Genomic DNA, 18739 nt, shown 5'->3' with positions numbered 1-18739 from the left:
GATTCTATGAGCATAGAAGAACAAAATGACAATGGCTTTAACCCTGTTGGGAACAGAAGAAAAATGGGGTCTAGCCGTAGAAATAGAGGAAAACGACACATTAAGGACCCAGTTGTTGAATCATACTTTGAACCAACAGAGGAAGTTGTTGAAAATACAATGGATAATGCAGCCCTTGAAGATGTGACAAGGCCATCACTAACAGTGGCAAAAGCAGAAGAAAAATCAGTGGAAACCGTGCTGGAAGAAATGGACAAATTAGACACTTCTCAGACTAATGAAGTTAGTGATCAAGTAGATGAAAATTCACAAGATATGCCAAATAAAGAGCTTCCCAACGTTGATCCTGATGCACATACGGTAAACAAGGAAAGAGATGAGGACACAGAATTGTTAAGTCAACATGGAAATGTACAAGTCACTGAATCACATGTCGAATCAGAACATGTAGAGTTTTCTACCACACCAGATATTACCACTGAAAAAAGCAGCCTTGGTGAAGACACAGGATTTGTACACGTTTTACACAATGTTCAGAAAGCAGCATTTTCATCATCAAATGGGAAGTCTACAAATGAGGAACAAAGTGAGCAAGTCAGAGGTACCCAGCATTCAGTGGACACTGTAAATAAGGTGCATGAACAGGACGTCAAGGCTACACAAACGCATAAAATGGATGAATCTTCTGTACAATCAGGAATACAATCTCCTTTGGACTCCCAACCTCAGGATGATTCTGTGAGTATCAAAGCACAAACTCACACAGTCTTCAATCCCACAGTTAACAGAAGAAAAATGGGGTCAAGTCGAAGACATAAAGGAAGACAGTTTGTCAAGGACTCTGTTGCTGTAACAGACATGGACCCTAAATATGAAGCAATAGAAAATACCTTGGAGGAACAAGCATTTGAAACAATGAAAATGTCATCAGCATCAGAGACAAAGCAGGAAGAATTCAAAGAGCAAACCGATCTAGGCCTCGAACCCACTCAGGTAAGAATTTACTCAACTGTGAATAAAGAAGACAACACCGAAAATAAGCAGGAGCAAGACACGATTTTGTCAGAGAATGTTGTGGACAAGAGTGCAATAGTGACAGAAGACAAAGATGACTCTGTCAAATCAAATAAGGAAGTCAGTGAGAAAGAGACAAAACTGATAGAAGGGCCAACAATTAAAATGGACTCAATGAGCTCAATAAATGTACATATTTCTGGACAAGATGAAGTTGGAGGAAAATGTGAAGACCACACAGCCCAAGAGATAAATGTTTCACATGAGGTCTCACATGCAGAACTTTTATCTGCTGACACATTGTCTACATTGCACATTGGTCATGAGGGAGCAGAGCAAGCTGTGGACGTATCTGAGAATAGTGGAATGTCTAATGCAGATGATGCACATCAGAGGCAACAAGGTACACAAGATACTTCTGATTACAGTGAAAACTTGCAAATAAAATCCAAACAGAGGAGAAGAAAGTTGGGCTCTACTCGTAGGGATCTCATCAGGAAACAAGAGGGAGAAACAACAAATCTTGACACGGTGCAAGAGGTGGCAAAGGTACAATTGATAGTAACAACACATGTATCACAAAATGAAAATGCAAAAATACCATTGAGTACTGTGCATAAAGAGCAACAGGAAATGAATGAAGCCAGTGCTGTTCAAGACAAGCAGGGAACCGTACATAGCAGTACCTATGACCTGCAAAGTACAGAGAGCAATAGGAAATCAGGCATAGGGGATTTTATGGCTTTCCTTCCTGAACAATCTGCCTCCTTCAGTGAGGAAGTAGTTAATGCTATTAAGTATTTCCAGGTGCCTGATACAGGGGACAGATATGTGGTGGATGATGTTACAAGATTTGGCCAAGATACTAATGAAAAGGAGGATTTGGTACAGACAACAGAAGCATCTGGTATGGCTGTGGCAGATTTGGAAATAGGGAAATCTGTAATCAGAGGAGGAGCTGAAGAAGAGCCTAAGAATGCCCAGGCTGATGTACAAGAGCCAAAAGATGTGAATGAGGGAGCTCACATTACAAACTTTGAGATGAAGTATGCAAGTCCAAATTTAAATCCAACAAACAGGAGAAGAAAGTTGGGGTCCACACGCAGGAATCTAGTAACCCAAAGGGAGGAAGTACATCAAAAGCAGAAGGCGGATGATGAGACAACAGAAACAAACATAGGAGATGTAATGAGTGAAGGTGTCTCTGGCATTAAAGAGAAAGAGCTACAGCTTCAGAAAGAACACAAAGACAGTGACTCTGAACCAGGGAAAGAAGCAGTGGAGCCCAGCCACGCTGGTGATTCTTACACAAAACCTCCAGGTCACCAGGAAGTTGAAGAAAATCCTGCTGTCTCAGGCCAACTGGAAGAAACAGAACATCATCTGACTCTAGATGACATCCCTTCAAAACTAGCCTCCTCTCCTAAACATGATGCAACATCAGAATCAGCATATGGAGGGAGAAGAAAAAAATTGGGATCTAAACGGACGTCACATGGACACAAAACTGCCAGAGAGGACAGAATAATAGAAACTAGAGATGTCGAAATAATCACAGAAGAAAGTGGCATCAAGATCTTGGAAGAGCACAGAGAAGAATCGGGTCTGGACAAAAAGTCAGAGGTAAGCAGCAAAGGGTTTTTTTTCAGCTGTTTGCACTATATTTTATTTCTTTCTTAATATTTACGACCAATATTTAGTGAACTTAATAAACACTTTTCAGCTTTGTTCTCACAATTTAATGTCTTTACCCTGTGCTTAACGGTTATTATTAGACAAGGAACAGTGGTGTTTTTACAGTAAGTCTTTCAAATACTCTACTTCCCATTTGCATAAAACGTCTTCCACCCTTGTCTAAGTATGCAAGCATTGTTGCATGTAAAATGACACAATAAACCAAAATGAGGAAGTTCAGGCCCACATGTCAAGTTTCACACGATGGAAAGCAGAACATAGATATTCATCTGGTTTCTTGAACGTACTGGTGGTTTATTTTTTGTTTAAAGTATTCATCTCAGAGGTTTATACAGTTAGCAGAAATGAAAGCCTGATGAAAAATGGCTGACATCCTGTTGGTGTTAGGGTATGGGTCCAAGAGACTTTCTGGTTCGTCTTGACATGATGTACATGTGTACCGAGTTTGTTCTCAATTTTATTCATTTGTCAAGGGGGCGCTACAGAGCCATTTTGCCACGCCCATTTATGAAAACCATTAAATATCAAATTTTTCGCCAGGTCTGGCTTGCATGCAAAATTTGGTGATTTTTGGGGCACGTTTAGCCTGTCAAAAAGGCCGTCATTGTGACAGAAAAAAATAAAAAGAAGAAAAATCTTTACACATACAATAGGGCTTCACGCTGGTCAGCACTCGGGCCCTAATAATCCTCACCAATACAATAGGGCTTCTTTTGCCCACCATAGGCGGGCTCGGGCCCTAAATATATCATGCAAACCTTAAAAGACAAACAAAGCTTGGAAAATATTTTTGTAATACGGATCTGTTAAACATATAACAAAATAGGCCACATTTATTTAAATGCCCTGTGACTAGATTAAGTATGAGAACAAAGTAATATATACTCAGCTGTAACCTCTTTTGTCTCTGTAGTTTATTGAAAGTGACAAGACACCATCATCCAACGTCAGCATCTCAGAGACAGGAGGGCACTCAAGGACTGAGAGGTAAGACAAACACTGCAGCCTTCAAAACTACCTCTCACATCCCCTCCCCATATTGTTGTAATATGGTGTAATAATGCTGCACGGAACTTTTTTTAATTTTATTTTGCTAACCTGGAAATTTCTTTCTGTATGTGTCTGTAAGCATTCAGAACAAAGAAACCTTCCATCTTGCCATGCCAGTTCAAAATGAGTCTACACTTTAAGCTGCTGAAAATGTTTTGCCACTCATTCAAGTAGAATCTGACTCATCTCTTAACTCACACAAGCTTTACATCTATGCTAATCCTCACACACAGCACAGTACAAAAACTGCTAAACGCCCTGTTTTCTCATCATGGTTAGTTTGCAGTGTACTGAAGTTATACAGTTTCTAAGCAGGCTGATAAGTAGTCTATAGTGAGGTCACCACTAGTCTGAGTTAAGAGAAAAGACAGATCAAATGGATAAACAGTAGGTTCTGTCTACCACAAAGTTGTTTAGATGCCCAATGTAACTGATGATTAATGATGCAAAGTAATGCAAACATTTGAAGTGAATAACTGGTGACTGACAACTAACAACTTGTAGAATCCTCAGTGTATGCTATATACATTGTTTTAACTATGCTGTATTTATACCTTTTTTGCTAATATGTTTGTTTTTTATTGTTCACGTAATGAAGACATTTGATTTTGTCTTTCAGTGAGAAGACTTCAATCCGTCTGGGTCAAGAGAGTCAAAGCAGTCTTTCTTTAGGTAAACAGATCCTCACACTCTTCAGTCACAGCAAAAGGCTGTTGATATCAGACCGGTGTTTAATGAGAAATAGATATACATATCAAATGTGTGTATTCATTTTTGCAGGTGACTCCAGAGGAGCAGGCCGTTACAATGTGGTCATGATTGGAGACAGCAATGTGGGCAAGACCTCCTTCATGAAAAGAGCTCAAAGCGGGAAGTTTTCTTTTGATATACCCGCCTCTGTTGGTAAGATCCTGATTTTGTTCCTGAGATTATTCACATGAATGTATGTAAACATACAGAATGATGTTACATAAATATATTTTGTAGGTCTTGATTCATGCTTGTGGACTGTGGTTGTAGACGGAAAGCCTGTGATGCTTCAGCTGTGGGATACAGCTGGTCAAGAGAGGTATGTTTATTTTTACAGTACAACATTGACACGCTTGTGCCAATAATTGTTTCAATTAAACAAATGAATTATGGGTGAAAGCAGTTGTACAGCAGAGAATAGATGAGTTTTTCCTGTGTTATTTTAGTTAGTTAGTTATTTTACTATTTAGGAGTCTGTTTTCCTCCTCAGACAAATAAGGTCTTGTAAGGTGAATCAATGATCGACAAATTGCCTCTTCATAAATATCATGAGCATTCTGATGTGATCGGATCAAACCCCTTCTTACATTTGTCCCCCACAAATACAGGTCATCTTTTGCATTTAATCTCATATGATCTTAAAGGCTCAACCAATATTTGTCTAAGAAGACACAGCCTTCCCAACAATGACGTCACAGAGAAAGAAAACCTGCTGTCCTCTCAATGTTAGATCATTTTACTACCTTAGTCACAATACTTGACTCGTGTATACTCGTGTATTCTTCCCCCTTTTTTCAGTGTGATATAAATGGAGGTATAAAATTGTGCACAACATCCAGCATTAAATAATAACTATTTTAGGTGTTTTGGAGTCAACCTCCCATGAAAACAGAAAAAATCAATTTGATGTGCCTCATGCCTACAGTGTTAATGCACTCCATAATGGCAGGTGTTATTGCTTCACAGTTGTCACAGTTGACTTTTTTGGCACTGATGCTGATGTAGGCCTAGAAGTTGTGTCTTCCCACCAAATGATCAGATTATTCCCTGAGCACGTCTGGATAGAGTCCTCCTGATGATGTCTGTATGCAGGCTGACAACTTGCTCATTGGTAAGAGGTCAGGTTAAAGGTTTGTTATTTTGCAAATCAAAGAGGAAGGCATGATTGTCAAAAGGACATTGTGTTATTTTGTGGTTTGTGATGGCCTCAATGTGCATGCTCATGTTGCATGTTCAGTATGTCTTCCTCTACTCAAAAGACTCATACTTGATGTTTCTTTTGCGTACAGGAAATGACATTGTATTTTCTGTGAAGTCAGTTTTATTTATAAAGCCATTTCACAAGTACCTACAAATATTTTCACACATTTGCATCTAGGGGCTCTAAAATCTTCACAGAGTGCAACAACCCAAACTGTTTTTATAGACCCTAAGTGCTTTGCACATGTGAGTTCCTGTTCCTTTGCTCTTGAGTAGCACAGAGCAGCTTTTCTCTCAGGCCTGAGGGCTCTCCTGTCACCCACTCTGAAGGCAGCATGCCGGCCTCTCAGCTGTGTGTACACCTCGGCACACAGCCAAGACTTCTGATTAGCATGTGACAATGTTCACATAAATAACATCCTGTAAGTACTTTCTAATGTAACCACTCACAGATATTGTACACATGAGTTTACAGGTAACATCCTCCTGAACATGTTCCAAACAATGTGCTGTCACTCTTGGAGCACTGGGACCACGTTATAACCTGTTTTCAGAACTGGTTCGGCACATCTCAGCAATGTTTGTTATGCTAGAAATAATTGAATGGATTTGGTCCCAGCAGCAATGTGCACGTGTGTGTGCAGCTGTCTACACGAGTTGAAAAAGTTTACATTTTGGTTGAATTTTAGGAGGATGGATATTAGATTTGTGTGGTTTGAATGTGTCCTGACAATAAAAGGCTGTTGGCATGTGCAGTTTAGAGTTCACTGCGTATTGTCAGAACTGGAGTGTAAATGCAGAATCATCATTTACCATTTCAACTCATTTTTAATTGAATTCAACTACAGGCTCCAAAGAGCACACCTAAAAGTCACTAGAGTAGTTGGTCACTATTTTTATGGACTAAAAGCATTCCAGTATTTCCAGTGAGATTTGAGCTTTGTTGTAGAAATAGTTTCACACAATTACAGCGTCCAGGTAAGAAGTCCAGCACGTCTCTTGAAAACACCTTCAGGGAACTCTTAACCTTTTTCTTTCTGCAAACTCAACAACAAACCAGTATCATTAGACCATTAAAAACACATACTTTGAGGCATTCAGTCATGGCTGACATCACTGAGTCTCACCATAATATTTTTTCTCAGATGACACTTGTGATATTCACTTTTAAATAAATGTGAAAGAAGTAACTTCAAAATTTTGCCAGTTGTGTGAAGTTAGTGGCCTTCTCCTGATTTAAAAAAATGTGTCAAACCTTCCTACAGCTTGTTTCTTATTACATTCTTCACTGTCTTTAAAGGTTTCACAGCATCACCAAACAGATATTCCATAAAGCCCAGGCCTTTCTCTTGATGTATGACATGACCTCCCCTCAGAGCTTCTCTGCAGTCCGATACTGGGTGGGCTGTATTCAGGTATGCTTCACTCTACTATTGAAACACCACTAACTTTATTTATGTAGTGTAGATATTTTTATGTGAAATGATTTATGTTTTTATTCAAGGCCAGATATGCATTAACGTTTCAAATCATAGTTCTACTTTGAAACCCACACATCTGCACAATGTCAACTTTTTTACGAAAAACGGCCGTTTTGTGACAATGCATTTTTCAGATGATCTTTATTAAGTTTAAAAAGGGTAATTTATAGGCGCGCAGGTGGTTGAGTGGCTAGAGCGCATGCCATATACGCAGCTGACCCCGGTTCGAATCCCGATCGGAGGTCCTTTGCTGCATGTCACACCCCCCTCTCACTCCCATGTCTACTGTTAAATAAAGGTGTCTATGCCAACAAAATCTTTTAAAAAAAAAAGAAAAAAGGGTCATTTATAAAGTGTATGTTGATTTGATGGGTAGGGCTGGGTAGTGTTTGTACAAGTTTCTAAACTGTTGCCTTTTCAATACCCAAGTTTCAGTACTGATACCAAAACCACATTTTTTTAATATCACATAATATAAATATAAACACGTTTATCTAGAAAAACACATGCTTTTCTTTAATAGAATTTTTCATCTAAAGTCAACTTTATCAAATATATCAGTGTTTAATGACCAGCATGTCTTAACACAAAGCAGCTGTACATGAACTTTGCTACATTAAAATAATACTAAACTAAAATTTGTGAAATGATTACTTAAATTAATAAATATTTAGTCAAAGAATAAACAACGTAAATATATATAATAAAACTAAAAATCTGACCATGCATTTGTTGCCAGCTGTCTGTACGTTTCAATAGTGCTTACTCAGACAGTATTGAAATTTGAAACCCACCTCTAATGGGTTGGAGTAGTTGGAGTGTTGCTCTTTACATACAAATCAGCCTTCAAGAGCATAAAAGAAATATTAAACTTGAAATAACAACTACACTTTATTGAATTGTGTATTTTCACTATCAGTAATATTTTATAGACATTTTTAACAGTGTTAAATATGAATCAACAATGCTTTTCAAAACAATCTTGATATTGAAATTATAATTTCCAGTCAACCCTAATTAAATTACTAAACAAACAAAATAAAACTTCTGTACATTTAGATCTAAAATATGCAAGACCTCAGTGTCACATTAAGGGCTGCAAATAATAATTTGTATTAATCTATTAATCTGTTGACTATTTTCACAAATAATCAATTACCCTGAACGATGTCAGAATACAATACAAATCACTGCAATGTCAGAAAATGGTGAAAAATTAAAAATGCTGATCAGTTTCATTTTGTTTTGTTCCAGCAAACAGACAAATAAGATGTCCAAAGTTTACTATTGTAGAAGACAAAGGAAACCAGAAAATATTCACTCGTATTATACTATATTTTATTTTAGAGGCTAGAGTCATTTTCTGTTGATCCACTAATTCATCGTAGACTTATCTGACCCTTTCTAAAAACTTCAAATAGTCAAAGTATGTTATGTTTTGCAGAACGGGGCTATGGAAGACGTCACCATTTTACTTCTTGGCAATAAGAGTGATCATGCAGAATGTAAGGTTACAACTCATGAAGGGGAAATTCTCGCTAAGGTATGAATCTGTTGTATTACTTCCGTGCATAATCAAGAAACAAAATAATTAAACTAATTAAATAACTACAATGGTTAAAGACATTCCCTGAGGGCAGCTGTTTGATTTTTGACAGGAGTACAACTGTGACTTCATGGAGTGTAGCGCTGCCACGGGTGAAAATGTGGTTCAGTCTTTGGAAATTGTGGCCAGGTAACATATTTTCACATTCTTGACCTTTCCTTTGTCTTGGGACTATTTGTCTGTCACACACAAATCTTTTTTTAAGCATGTCTTTTATTATTCTGGGGGCTGTAATGTCACTTAAACCATCCACTGACTGCTGTTGTGTTGTTTTCAGGCTGTTGAGTCAAAAGGTTGACACAAGAAAGGAAGCAGTGGTTTTACAAAAAGAGCCTCCAAAGAAGAAAACATCAGGATGTTGCTGAACAGATGTGAAGTGGTGAAATCCTGCACACAGTGGACATGTTGTACTGGCTCTTATGTAATGTAGTATGAAAAGTAATGTTTTTTTTTCTGTATTGTAAAATGCTTTAGATCATTTTGCACTGTAGGTTTAATCTTGTTAGACAAATCTACCCATTCAAATGATCTCACTCATCAATATTTGATCTTGCTCAATATTCCAATTTAAAGATGTAATAAGTGATATCACTGAGAAACCACTTTTTATTATTACTTTAGCACTTTCAAAGGTTTCTGAGGTAACGGATTTAAAACCATGGGAAGACTTTCCACAAGGAGAGTCCTCTACATTGTTCAGCTGTTGAATTATTGTTCAACAATGTCTACCTTATGGAAATTAATGATTCATTTTACTTCTGAGAATTAATATATTGTAATTGCGTATTTATAAATATATATTTATAGCCTAAACCTTTAAATATCACCATCATTGTTCAACCTTAGCCAGCATTGATATTATCAGAGTCTATAAATATCTAATAAATATTAACTTCTTTGAGTACATTTCAGTGTTTACAAGCAATGTGCAATATGTGAGCAAATCTTTTCATTTTAGCTGTTAAGTGCATCATTTTTATGTTTTATTAAGTTTTATTATGATTTTGTATGTTCATTTGTTTTAAATGATGTTGGCAATATGTACTATTGTCACACAGCTGCCTGGTCAGCCAGATGTTCATTAATCGGTCTATAATTTTATCTGTCTATAATTTAATGATTGACACACTTTAAATCTCCATGTTATTTTTGTGTGTTTCCCTTTAACTTGTGTTGCTGTATTGTGTCTCTAAATACTTTGAATCACATTGCTCTAATGGTATGCGTTGTGCTTAATAAACTTCCAGAACAACAGCTGCATGCTCAGTTAATTTGTGTCATCGCGTTTTCCAGACTGACAAAGACGATAGTGTTCCCACTCAAACAACTCCTTCAATGGTATGAAGGGAATGACAACAATGGCACCAATGCAATAACCTCATGAGATCCCAAAGGAGCTTTTATGGCAAACAGAAACGCTGAGACATCACTGTCCATCACAGGACCCAGATGATCACACCAAATCTGATATCTGTGAATAACACCCACTTCACATTACCCAATGAGAGAATTACTATAACTGCTATCAATAATTTTGATGAGTATTTTAGGTGGGAACATTTAAACACTGTAAATCGGTTACAGAACATGTCAAATCAGAAAAACTAGTACCACTTTTTTTTTCCAAATCCATGATTTCCAAAAGTTTCCTGTGAAGAATTAAAATACAATATGGAGTTGGTAGCCTCCTAATTAATAGCTGCTGTAACCTCTGGGGTATTTTTGTCAGCACATGGCCGGTCAGCTGAATATGCATGACTATCATATTTGTCTGCATTTAAATAGCATGAGTAATGGATAAGGTTTAATTAAAGCGTTTCTTTGGAAGAAAATATCTTCCAAGGAAATTTCTTTTTTTATTATTGTTATGTTACATGATTCTTTCCAAGAGACTCTCTAAGAAATTATTTAGAAAATGTTACATAAATAGTTACAGTAAACATTTTCAACAAGTTAAGGCTCCAGGCTACAGGCGGCGTTTTGTATTGCAGCAGCAAGGAGTTCTGTTAAAATGACTACTGAGGTAATACAGAAGATTCATTACTGCCTACAGTGAGAGATGTTGCTTTGTTTTATATACGACAGCGGGAACACTCCGAGGATTCTCAAACATGTCGATACACGTGATCTGTTCAGTTAATCAGTTACATGTCTTCTGTCATGGAGACAGCTGGTGTAAAACAATTTCAGACGTCATTGAGATAAAAGTAGCTTTAACCTTTTAACCCTTTGGAGAGTTTCTGAGATGATTAAGCAGGTATGTTACCTCATATGAAGACCTTTAAGGGTGTTGACTATTAACTTTACTTGCCATACAAAAAGCTCTGTACACAGGACCAACCATTTTGTACGAAAGCACTGTTCAATGACCTCTCTGTAGACACTGAAAAAGCACAACTAGTCAATGTAATTCAACTTCTCAAATGACACAAGTATCATTTGAAACCGTTGGTCCATTTAATCTGTTTCATAAACCTCTTTCACATTAACATTTGGAGAATAAGTTATTACCTGCAAGATAACAAAAGTGAATATGGTAAAACTTTTATGAGATACAGAAAGTTCACACATTAAACAAATGTGATACTTTCTGTTTTAGAGACCAGGATGTGTCTGGTCTAACAAACCTCTTTTCAACTGAGCTGAACTCAAACTCAGGCTCACAGAGTCACTGTTGGTGATCAGCCACCAGAGGGACTTAGACCTCCTGTCCACAGCTCACGTTATTTAACTGTATGTGCTGCTTTTTCCCCAGTTGGTGTCATTTTGCAGACTGGCTGACTGGAGGTTGTAATCTTGGGTCCTTGATCTGTGCAGGGGAATGTTTTTTATTTTTCTTAGAGGTATGGTACTGTCGGATGGCACCCATTACATCTGAAGCAGTCCAGTGGTGGTGGGTCAGAGCGTCCTGCAGACTGAAGGGGCCATCTCTTGTCCGTCGAACCCCCTTACACACTGCTGTGCTGCGCAGCTCAAGTCCAATCTCATGAACAACTTTGCGCAAATATTTCTGAGTTTCATTTAGACAGCGCACCTCTGTAAGAAAATAAGAAAAAATATCAAACAAGATAGGTAAGTATCCTGATTCATTTTATTATGAAATGAGTTTTCCTGTGTGTTCAATTGACTTTTATTTACCTAAAGTGAAGTTGGGAGGCTCGAAATGAATGCAACGCAAGTCTGTCAAAATAGGTGCAGACTTCCCTTCTGGACCAAGTACACCCTGCACAGCCATCTCATAGGCTTCCTGTGAGCGCATGTCTACGTTGGAATACCTATAAATAAAAATAGTCATCATTTAGCACTCCAATGCAAAGCACAGAAAAACAGCCTAATAAAGAGGAACTTAAGCACAAAAAGAGTCAATATTAACTTTATGGAACTATAATTGATATTAAGACTAATTTGCATACATTAACAAGGCCTTATTATTGGCTCCCTGCAACATTGCCAAGACCCTCTCCAGCTTATCCTGCGTAATGTGACCTGTTGAGCACAACAATGGTAAATGTTAACATTCAGTGAGCTGTATCAATTATATCAAATATAGGCATCGAAAAATGTAATGATCTAAAATCTAAACTTGACGTACATTTTGATAAACTGCTGAAAGACAAGTTATCGTACCATAGGTGGACCTTTCCACAACTCGGCCAGTGTGAGAGAAATCATCTGTCGCTGTCCCGAATTCACCCTCTAACGTGTAATCCTGAAACATTTCAAATGGCATTAAAATCTTTGCGTATTAGAGTAGTAGTATATCTTAATTACAGAGAATATCAAAAATTACCCTTGTGACTTGTGACTTGTAGAGATCCTGCAGGGTCTTGTTTCCGTTCCCCACTGCAAGAACTGTAGTTAAAGCAGATTTCAACATTGTTAGACTCTCCATTAAATGAAATAATGTTGACTGAAACAAAGACATGACATCTATTTTCAGTATTAAAAACCATACCTAAAACACCAGAAGAAAATGCATCTAGACGATGTCCTACCCCGACTGGGATACGCTGGAATTCAGGTCCAGTCACTAAAACACAAAGTATTATTAGTTACAGACATAACAGCTGCTGTCTAATATCATTATTTCTAAAGCACTTCTGATGCAATTTAAATGGACTTATATACCAAAGTGCTTTCCTATTTGCCTCTCAGCTGTGTGAGGAACTGGTCATCAAGAACAATTTGGGCTGCAAATAACCATGATTTTCCTTATCAGTAAGTCTGCTGATTATGTTCTTGTCTGACAATTTTCTAAAGCCCAAGCTGACACCTTCAAACTGCTTGTTCTGACTGACCTACAGTCCAAAGGTTTTTAGGTTTACAGTCACATTTGACAAAGACAAGCTACAAACTGTCACATTTGATGAGCTAGAACAAGGGAATCTTTTGGATTTGGGCTTGAAAAATGAAATATAATGCAATTCATTTTCTGTCGACCAACTAAACGGATCAATTGATTAATTGTTTCAGTTCTAATTTGGGGTTCATATGGACAGGAGGAGTCACCAACCACCAACCCTGCAGTGAATGAAGGACCTGCAGTTACAAGTTGAGCCCCCCAATTCATGAGTCATTAGGCCAGATTTAATTTATAATGTTTCATTTTAAGGTAGTACATGGTAGTGAATGCTAATAAACAGAATGATCATGTATAATGGCAGGATGATGGCCCAGAACCTGAAAATATTTGGGAGCATTTCAGTGACAGTATATCTCAGAGTCTGTCCTCAGAGAGACAGCATTATAGCATTAATTGAAGACATGAAAGAAAATGTTTGTGGAAAGTGTCAAAGGAGGGAGCCGTGTAATGTATCATATACAAACGTACCCAGATGGTGTTTGGACAGTACTGGCAGAGAGGTTGCAGACAGAGTAAGTCCCTTGGGTGCTTCAGCCTTACTGCTTGGCTGTTCCAGGAAGCGGACTTCCTGAGGAAGAGGCTGCGCTGGTGCTGCATTTAAACCTGTGATGTGATTCATAAAAAGGACAACAGGATAACAGGGCTGATTCATTTTCGTTTTCAAAGCCCACTGGTTACTTTAACATCATTTTCAAGAGGGCAATTCAGTTTTTACAATCTACCCCCACCTTAAACTAAACATTTACACACTAACTAACAGGTGTCGTGGGCTGTGCCAGAGACAACAGATAAAGACAGATGTACACACTCACTGACACACACACACACAAGGGTCAAGCAAGTCAAGTAGACATTCAAAGCATAAATATGTAATTAAAAAATATTCTAAAATATTTTGCACAATGTAACCTTCAATGAATGACTATACCAGCCATGTGAGAAAGTAAAAACAGCATATAAACCAACTGTTTTGATTAAGAAATACATAAGGAAGGAATACATAACGCAGTGTTTTAAGGATATTCATTGAGAAAAGAATCTATCATATCCAAGTTAGAGTTAAAATAAAGAACCTATTTTTAACTCTTGAAGTAAACTCTTCTAAGAAGTTTAAAATATATGTAAGATCCAACTGGGAACAAACAGATTTTAAATAGGGCTGTGAATATCCTAAAAGAACCAAACATTTTGTTCTGGGTGGAATTTAGAAATGTAAAGGAACCTTAAGGGATTTCATTGGAACCAGTAGAAAACAAATATTACAGATAAAACAGAAAATCCTAAAACAGCCAAAACTTTTTCCAACATTTGTATAAGAACAGCAGGATTTACACGTTGTTCAGTGGCATATTAAACAACATGACTATGGAGTGTATGAACATCCAAACCAACTGACCTTGAGATAAATAAATAAGTCTCACCTTTAAGGAGATTTGTCTCGATGCTGTCTCGTGTCAGTTTCCAATGGACACCGGGGGGTTTGTACACACAGAACAAACCCTCTAACCTCTGAAACATCCGGACAGCGGGGGTCGTCATCGTGTTAATAACATCAGCTCATTCCGATTTCTTGAAGAAATGTATTAGGTTACTCTATCAAAACAAACAGCAGCTTGTTCCCAAAAGCATAATTTCCACGTTACATCCGTGCGCATGCGTACATGTCTGACGCTGTAGACTGACACACTGCCCCTGCTGGACTGGATGATTAATAACAGGCCAATAAATGCTGCTTCTAATTTGTTAAGGGTCGTATATGATCTGTATATGATATGATATATGAACCTTTCTCAGGACTGATTACTAAACTATGGCTCAGTGAAGAGGGTATATTAATGTTCATATCAGACTCGTTCTTACTTCTATTCAAAGTTACAATTCCTTTCATGAAAGAGAGAGAGATGAGCAGTATAAGGGCAGAAGTGATAACATAAGTACATTTCAAATGTTTTTGATAAATATGGATTTCTCTTGTCCAAATACCTAAAATTCACATGGATGGTACCATACTACATTCTTTGCAAGTAAAATTCATCATCACTACTTTCAATGAATTGTGGGTGTTTTATTAAAAATGTATTGCATCTGTTGTCCTTGACTGAGGAATACAACATGTGTGATTATGTGCTGCCTTTAAAACAAATTGAAATGGTAGCATGATGACTGATCTTTGACATATAGCATTCTGTGATAATCCATCAACATATTTTCCTCTGAACTTCAAATAAAAGTCTGATTTCTAGACTGTGGTTCAGGGAAAAGGATGCAAACATTATGTATTACTGATCTGGGAGAGTTATATGAAGTGATGGTCTCTTACAGAAAGTACAGTGTTATTTTTGAATGAGGAACCTAAAAACAGTAAAGCTGAAAATGTCTTTTTGGGCAAACATCATGTTCAGAAAAAAAAGAAACATTGTGGACAGCATTGTCAGATGAAATACGTTTGCAATAGCCTGCTTATTCACCTTTTGGGGTTATATTTCAGTACTATACATTTCACAACTTTATTTCTTCTTGTGCTTTTGTGATTCTTAAGGGTTTTTTTTGTTTTTTGATTTTTTTGTTTCCCCAATATTCCCTGTACTGTTGTTTGCCTTGTAATATCACTGTGCTGGTAATAAAATTGGGGGGGGGGGGGCTCCATATACTACTTTTGCGGGATTATTCGATTGTTTAAAACAACAATAATAATAATACATTATTTAAATAAATTACAAAGTAAATGTTTTGAATTCATTTCAGAGAGGGCTGAAGAGTGTAGTGAGCCATTACAGAGCTAATGGGCCAGGAGATGGCAACAGCTGCCGTAAAAGTGACGCAGAAGAAGAAGGAGGAGGGCACCGCTCTGTAGTTGAATGTTTACAACCACTGACAGCTAACAGGACTTGACTTCGGTAATGTTTAAATTCACAACTTGCTTTCTCATGTGTCTGTTTGGTGTAGCTTTCTAATGAGTAGCTTCATGTGTAATTTAAGAGCTGACACGTAGCGAATAATACACAATGAACACAGCATAACATTAGCTGGTGGCTACTGTGAAGTACAAGGACATTTTGCTACGTTTCCGTCAGAACCGAACCTGAGTCTGTTACCAAGACGACGGTGACGACAGCCTACAGTCTGCAGTTCAGGTGACGTAGTTACCTGTCTAAACAGTAACCGGAAACATACGCAGGAGGAAAACATATTTAAAATCAACCTTCAATGATTATGTGTATGGTTAAGACAGAGCTCTGATTCACCGTCGCTTAACTGAGCCTGACCACCACTGTGGGGCAGTAGCTAAAGATGTGTGTGCATCTGAATAGTTTTTAAATGTTACTATTTAAGTTTTCGGGTGAAAAATATGAAAATTCAGTCCATCATGTTGATTTCTAAGCATAAAAACGACTTGGTGGATTTTTGGTGGATTATTAATTGGTTATTAGTCATTTAATTGATTTGTTTCTTTTTTCTTCTATGACAGTAAACTGAATATCTTTGGGTGGTGGACTACTGTGGAGCCCAGAACTGTTTGGTCTGAAAGCATTGTTAGGTTACTGAACAGTTGTCTTTGGCTTTACTTAAGATAAGATATTCCTTTATTAGTACCACAATGGGGACAAAAATAATAAATACAAAACAATAAGGACAATAATAGTACAAATATGTTTTTAAAAATTATTATCGTGACATTACTTAAAAGAGTAATATTAGGTAATATTATTATTTAATTACACATTAAGATGTCTTATGTCTGTGGTCTTACCCCTGCAGGTGTAATGCGTGCTCCTCTGCGGTGGGTGCTATGGGATGTGAAAGACACGCTGCTGAGGGTGCGTGCTTCTGTGGGAGAGCAGTACTGCAAGGAGGCTGAACGACTGGGTTTGAGCCTCAGTCACGAGGAGGTCAACGCTGCTTTCCGCCAGGCGTATCGACATTATTCCAGCCGATACCCAAACTATGGCATCACTCAGGGCCTGGATGGACAGTCTTGGTGGATGGGGGTGGTGCAGGACACCTTCTCCCGGTGCAGGGTACAGGACCCAGCCCTGCTAAAAACATTGGCTCACAACCTTTATCATAACTTCTCCAATGCAGAGAACTGGGAGGTAAATGACAGATGACTGAAGACATATTGATTTCTCATTTGTAGAACATGACAGTTTCATTTAATTTTGCTAACTTGTCTAATTAGAAAAATCTGTTTCAAATAGAAACTATTTTGATTAATCAGATAATTGTCATTTAGGTAATGCATCAGAGCGTGTAGGTGTGTATTTTCATTTTTTGTAATCTTTGAAAGCTTTTTAGCAAATGCAGGACTACCAAAAATTTTTTGCAGGTGTTTGCCAGCAAGTTACACAGAAAATGTCCATTAAAACTGCATAATGTGCTTTTATTTCAGGTATTTCCAGACTCAAAGAAGGCTCTGGAGAGTTGTTCTTCTCTAGGGCTGAAGCTCGGTGTGGTGTCTAACTTTGATAGCCGCCTAGAAGGTATCTTGCGTGTTTGTGGCCTGTTGTCTCACTTCAGCTTTCTAAAAACATCAGAGGAAGCAGGTGTAGCCAAGCCCAACACAGCCATCTTTCATCAGGCACTGCAGAAGTGTGGTGTACCAGCTGCTAATGTAGCTCATATTGGGGACCACTATGTGAATGATTATCTCACTTCTCGGTCAGTGGGTATTCAAGGGTTCCTTTTAGACAGAAAAAACGAGCATAACCAACATGATGTTCCCAAGGAGCACCGGCTCAGCTCCCTGGTGGAGTTACCATCACGGCTCCAGCAGCAAGTGGACTGATGCCAAACAGACATAGGCTCAAGTACAAAGCTACTCAGTCGACCTGTGGGTCATGTACGGAACTGACTGCTGGGATGTTCCCACATTCCCACGTCGCTCTTCACATGTTAAACAGGTCAAAAGTTCAAGTTTGTAATAAACTGTATGTATATTTTGTAATTAGCATGCAAGTTTACTGTGATTATTTTAGAGCAATAAATTATTAATTGAACAGTGTCGTAAAAACTGCCTTATTGCCTTTTTTTAATCTTCAGAGATGTTGAAAGCAGAGACTTTGAGACATTTAAGGGATTATTATTCTGTTTAATGTTTTTGAACTGAAATATGAATATCTGAGATATTCAGCCTCAAAATAAGGTCTAGTACCAGTCTGGCTCTAGTTTTCACAGCTAGTTTTCTAAACCCAACATGGGCTGATACACTTGAAGGAGAATTTAATTTTACACATAAAGTTCCGTGATGGGATGTACAACTCAGCAAGTTTTATGTTTTACCATTACACAATTCTTTTTTTATGAAAAAGCTTTGGAGAAGCATACTCTGGTTATGTCATCAGGGTTATCCCAGCTTAGCAACTGGCAAATTTTTCCCAGAGGGTTGCGTTTAAAAGACTGGAATTTGAAAGACAAGGGTGTTTAGCAAGCAGGGAGGGTCAAATAAAAGATTTACACAGAATATAGCATATTTAGAACTTTAAAGGGACTTAGAAGTAAGGACACCTCTGCCTCTATGGTATCAATGTTCACACCATCAGATCACACTATCCTTGTGTGATCTGTCCCTTTACTGGAAGT

The 18739-nt window shown here is 37.8% G+C and overlaps 3 protein-coding genes across 4 annotated transcripts; 2 read left to right on the top strand and 1 right to left on the bottom strand.

The window, feature by feature from the left end:
• The first annotated feature begins 335 nt into the window (after positions 1-335).
• Positions 336-9327, top strand: rab44 (RAB44, member RAS oncogene family). The gene is made up of 9 exons (XM_053316048.1): positions 336-2637; positions 3623-3696; positions 4379-4431; positions 4540-4662; positions 4747-4828; positions 7010-7124; positions 8635-8733; positions 8849-8925; positions 9074-9327. Exons 1-9 carry the CDS (start codon positions 673-675, stop codon positions 9159-9161), a joined length of 2676 nt encoding a protein of 891 aa, XP_053172023.1. The 5' UTR covers positions 336-672; the 3' UTR covers positions 9162-9327.
• Positions 9328-10776: 1449 nt separating this feature from the next.
• On the bottom strand, positions 10777-14789 carry trub2 (TruB pseudouridine (psi) synthase family member 2). The gene is made up of 8 exons (XM_053316097.1): positions 14581-14789; positions 13628-13762; positions 12752-12826; positions 12587-12648; positions 12424-12505; positions 12210-12282; positions 11935-12071; positions 10777-11832 (listed from the first exon to the last, which is right to left on the bottom strand). The coding sequence occupies exons 1-8, from the start codon at positions 14696-14698 to the stop codon at positions 11558-11560; spliced, it is 957 nt and encodes a 318-aa protein (XP_053172072.1). The 5' UTR covers positions 14699-14789; the 3' UTR covers positions 10777-11557.
• Positions 14790-16002: 1213 nt separating this feature from the next.
• On the top strand, positions 16003-18135 carry hdhd3 (haloacid dehalogenase-like hydrolase domain containing 3). 2 transcript variants are annotated; one of them, XM_053316135.1, is made up of 4 exons: positions 16037-16056; positions 16234-16293; positions 16919-17253; positions 17550-18135. In XM_053316135.1, exons 3-4 carry the CDS (start codon positions 16924-16926, stop codon positions 17943-17945), a joined length of 726 nt encoding a protein of 241 aa, XP_053172110.1. In that variant the 5' UTR covers positions 16037-16056; positions 16234-16293; positions 16919-16923; the 3' UTR covers positions 17946-18135. The 2 variants fall into 2 exon arrangements, with proteins under 2 accessions (XP_053172111.1, XP_053172110.1); XM_053316136.1 differs by lacking the exon at positions 16234-16293 and having other exon boundaries at positions 16003-16056.
• The last annotated feature ends 604 nt before the right edge of the window (positions 18136-18739 follow it).

The sequence above is a fragment of the Scomber japonicus genome, chromosome 3, assembly GCF_027409825.1.
Source record: "Scomber japonicus isolate fScoJap1 chromosome 3, fScoJap1.pri, whole genome shotgun sequence".
In the NCBI taxonomy this organism is placed as follows: Eukaryota; Metazoa; Chordata; class Actinopteri; order Scombriformes; family Scombridae; genus Scomber; species Scomber japonicus.
Note: the sequence above shows the minus strand (reverse complement) of the source record. Positions and strands in the feature narration are given on the sequence as shown.

Coding starts and splice junctions, on each gene's coding strand:
- rab44 (XM_053316048.1), top strand. CDS start 673: ATGGATGAATCTTCTGTACAATCAGGAATACAATCTCCTTTGGACTCC. Junction 4,663..4,746: donor TGATATACCCGCCTCTGTTG/GTAAGATCCTGA, acceptor TATATTTTGTAG/GTCTTGATTCATGCTTGTGG. Junction 8,734..8,848: donor AAGGGGAAATTCTCGCTAAG/GTATGAATCTGT, acceptor GATTTTTGACAG/GAGTACAACTGTGACTTCAT.
- hdhd3 (XM_053316136.1), top strand. CDS start 16,924: ATGCGTGCTCCTCTGCGGTGGGTGCTATGGGATGTGAAAGACACGCTG. Junction 17,254..17,549: donor CCAATGCAGAGAACTGGGAG/GTAAATGACAGA, acceptor CTTTTATTTCAG/GTATTTCCAGACTCAAAGAA.
- trub2 (XM_053316097.1), bottom strand. CDS start 14,698: ATGACGACCCCCGCTGTCCGGATGTTTCAGAGGTTAGAGGGTTTGTTC. Junction 12,827..13,627: donor ACTGTCCAAACACCATCTGG/GTACGTTTGTAT, acceptor TTTGTGTTTTAG/TGACTGGACCTGAATTCCAG. Junction 12,072..12,209: donor AATAATAAGGCCTTGTTAAT/GTATGCAAATTA, acceptor TTTTATTTATAG/GTATTCCAACGTAGACATGC.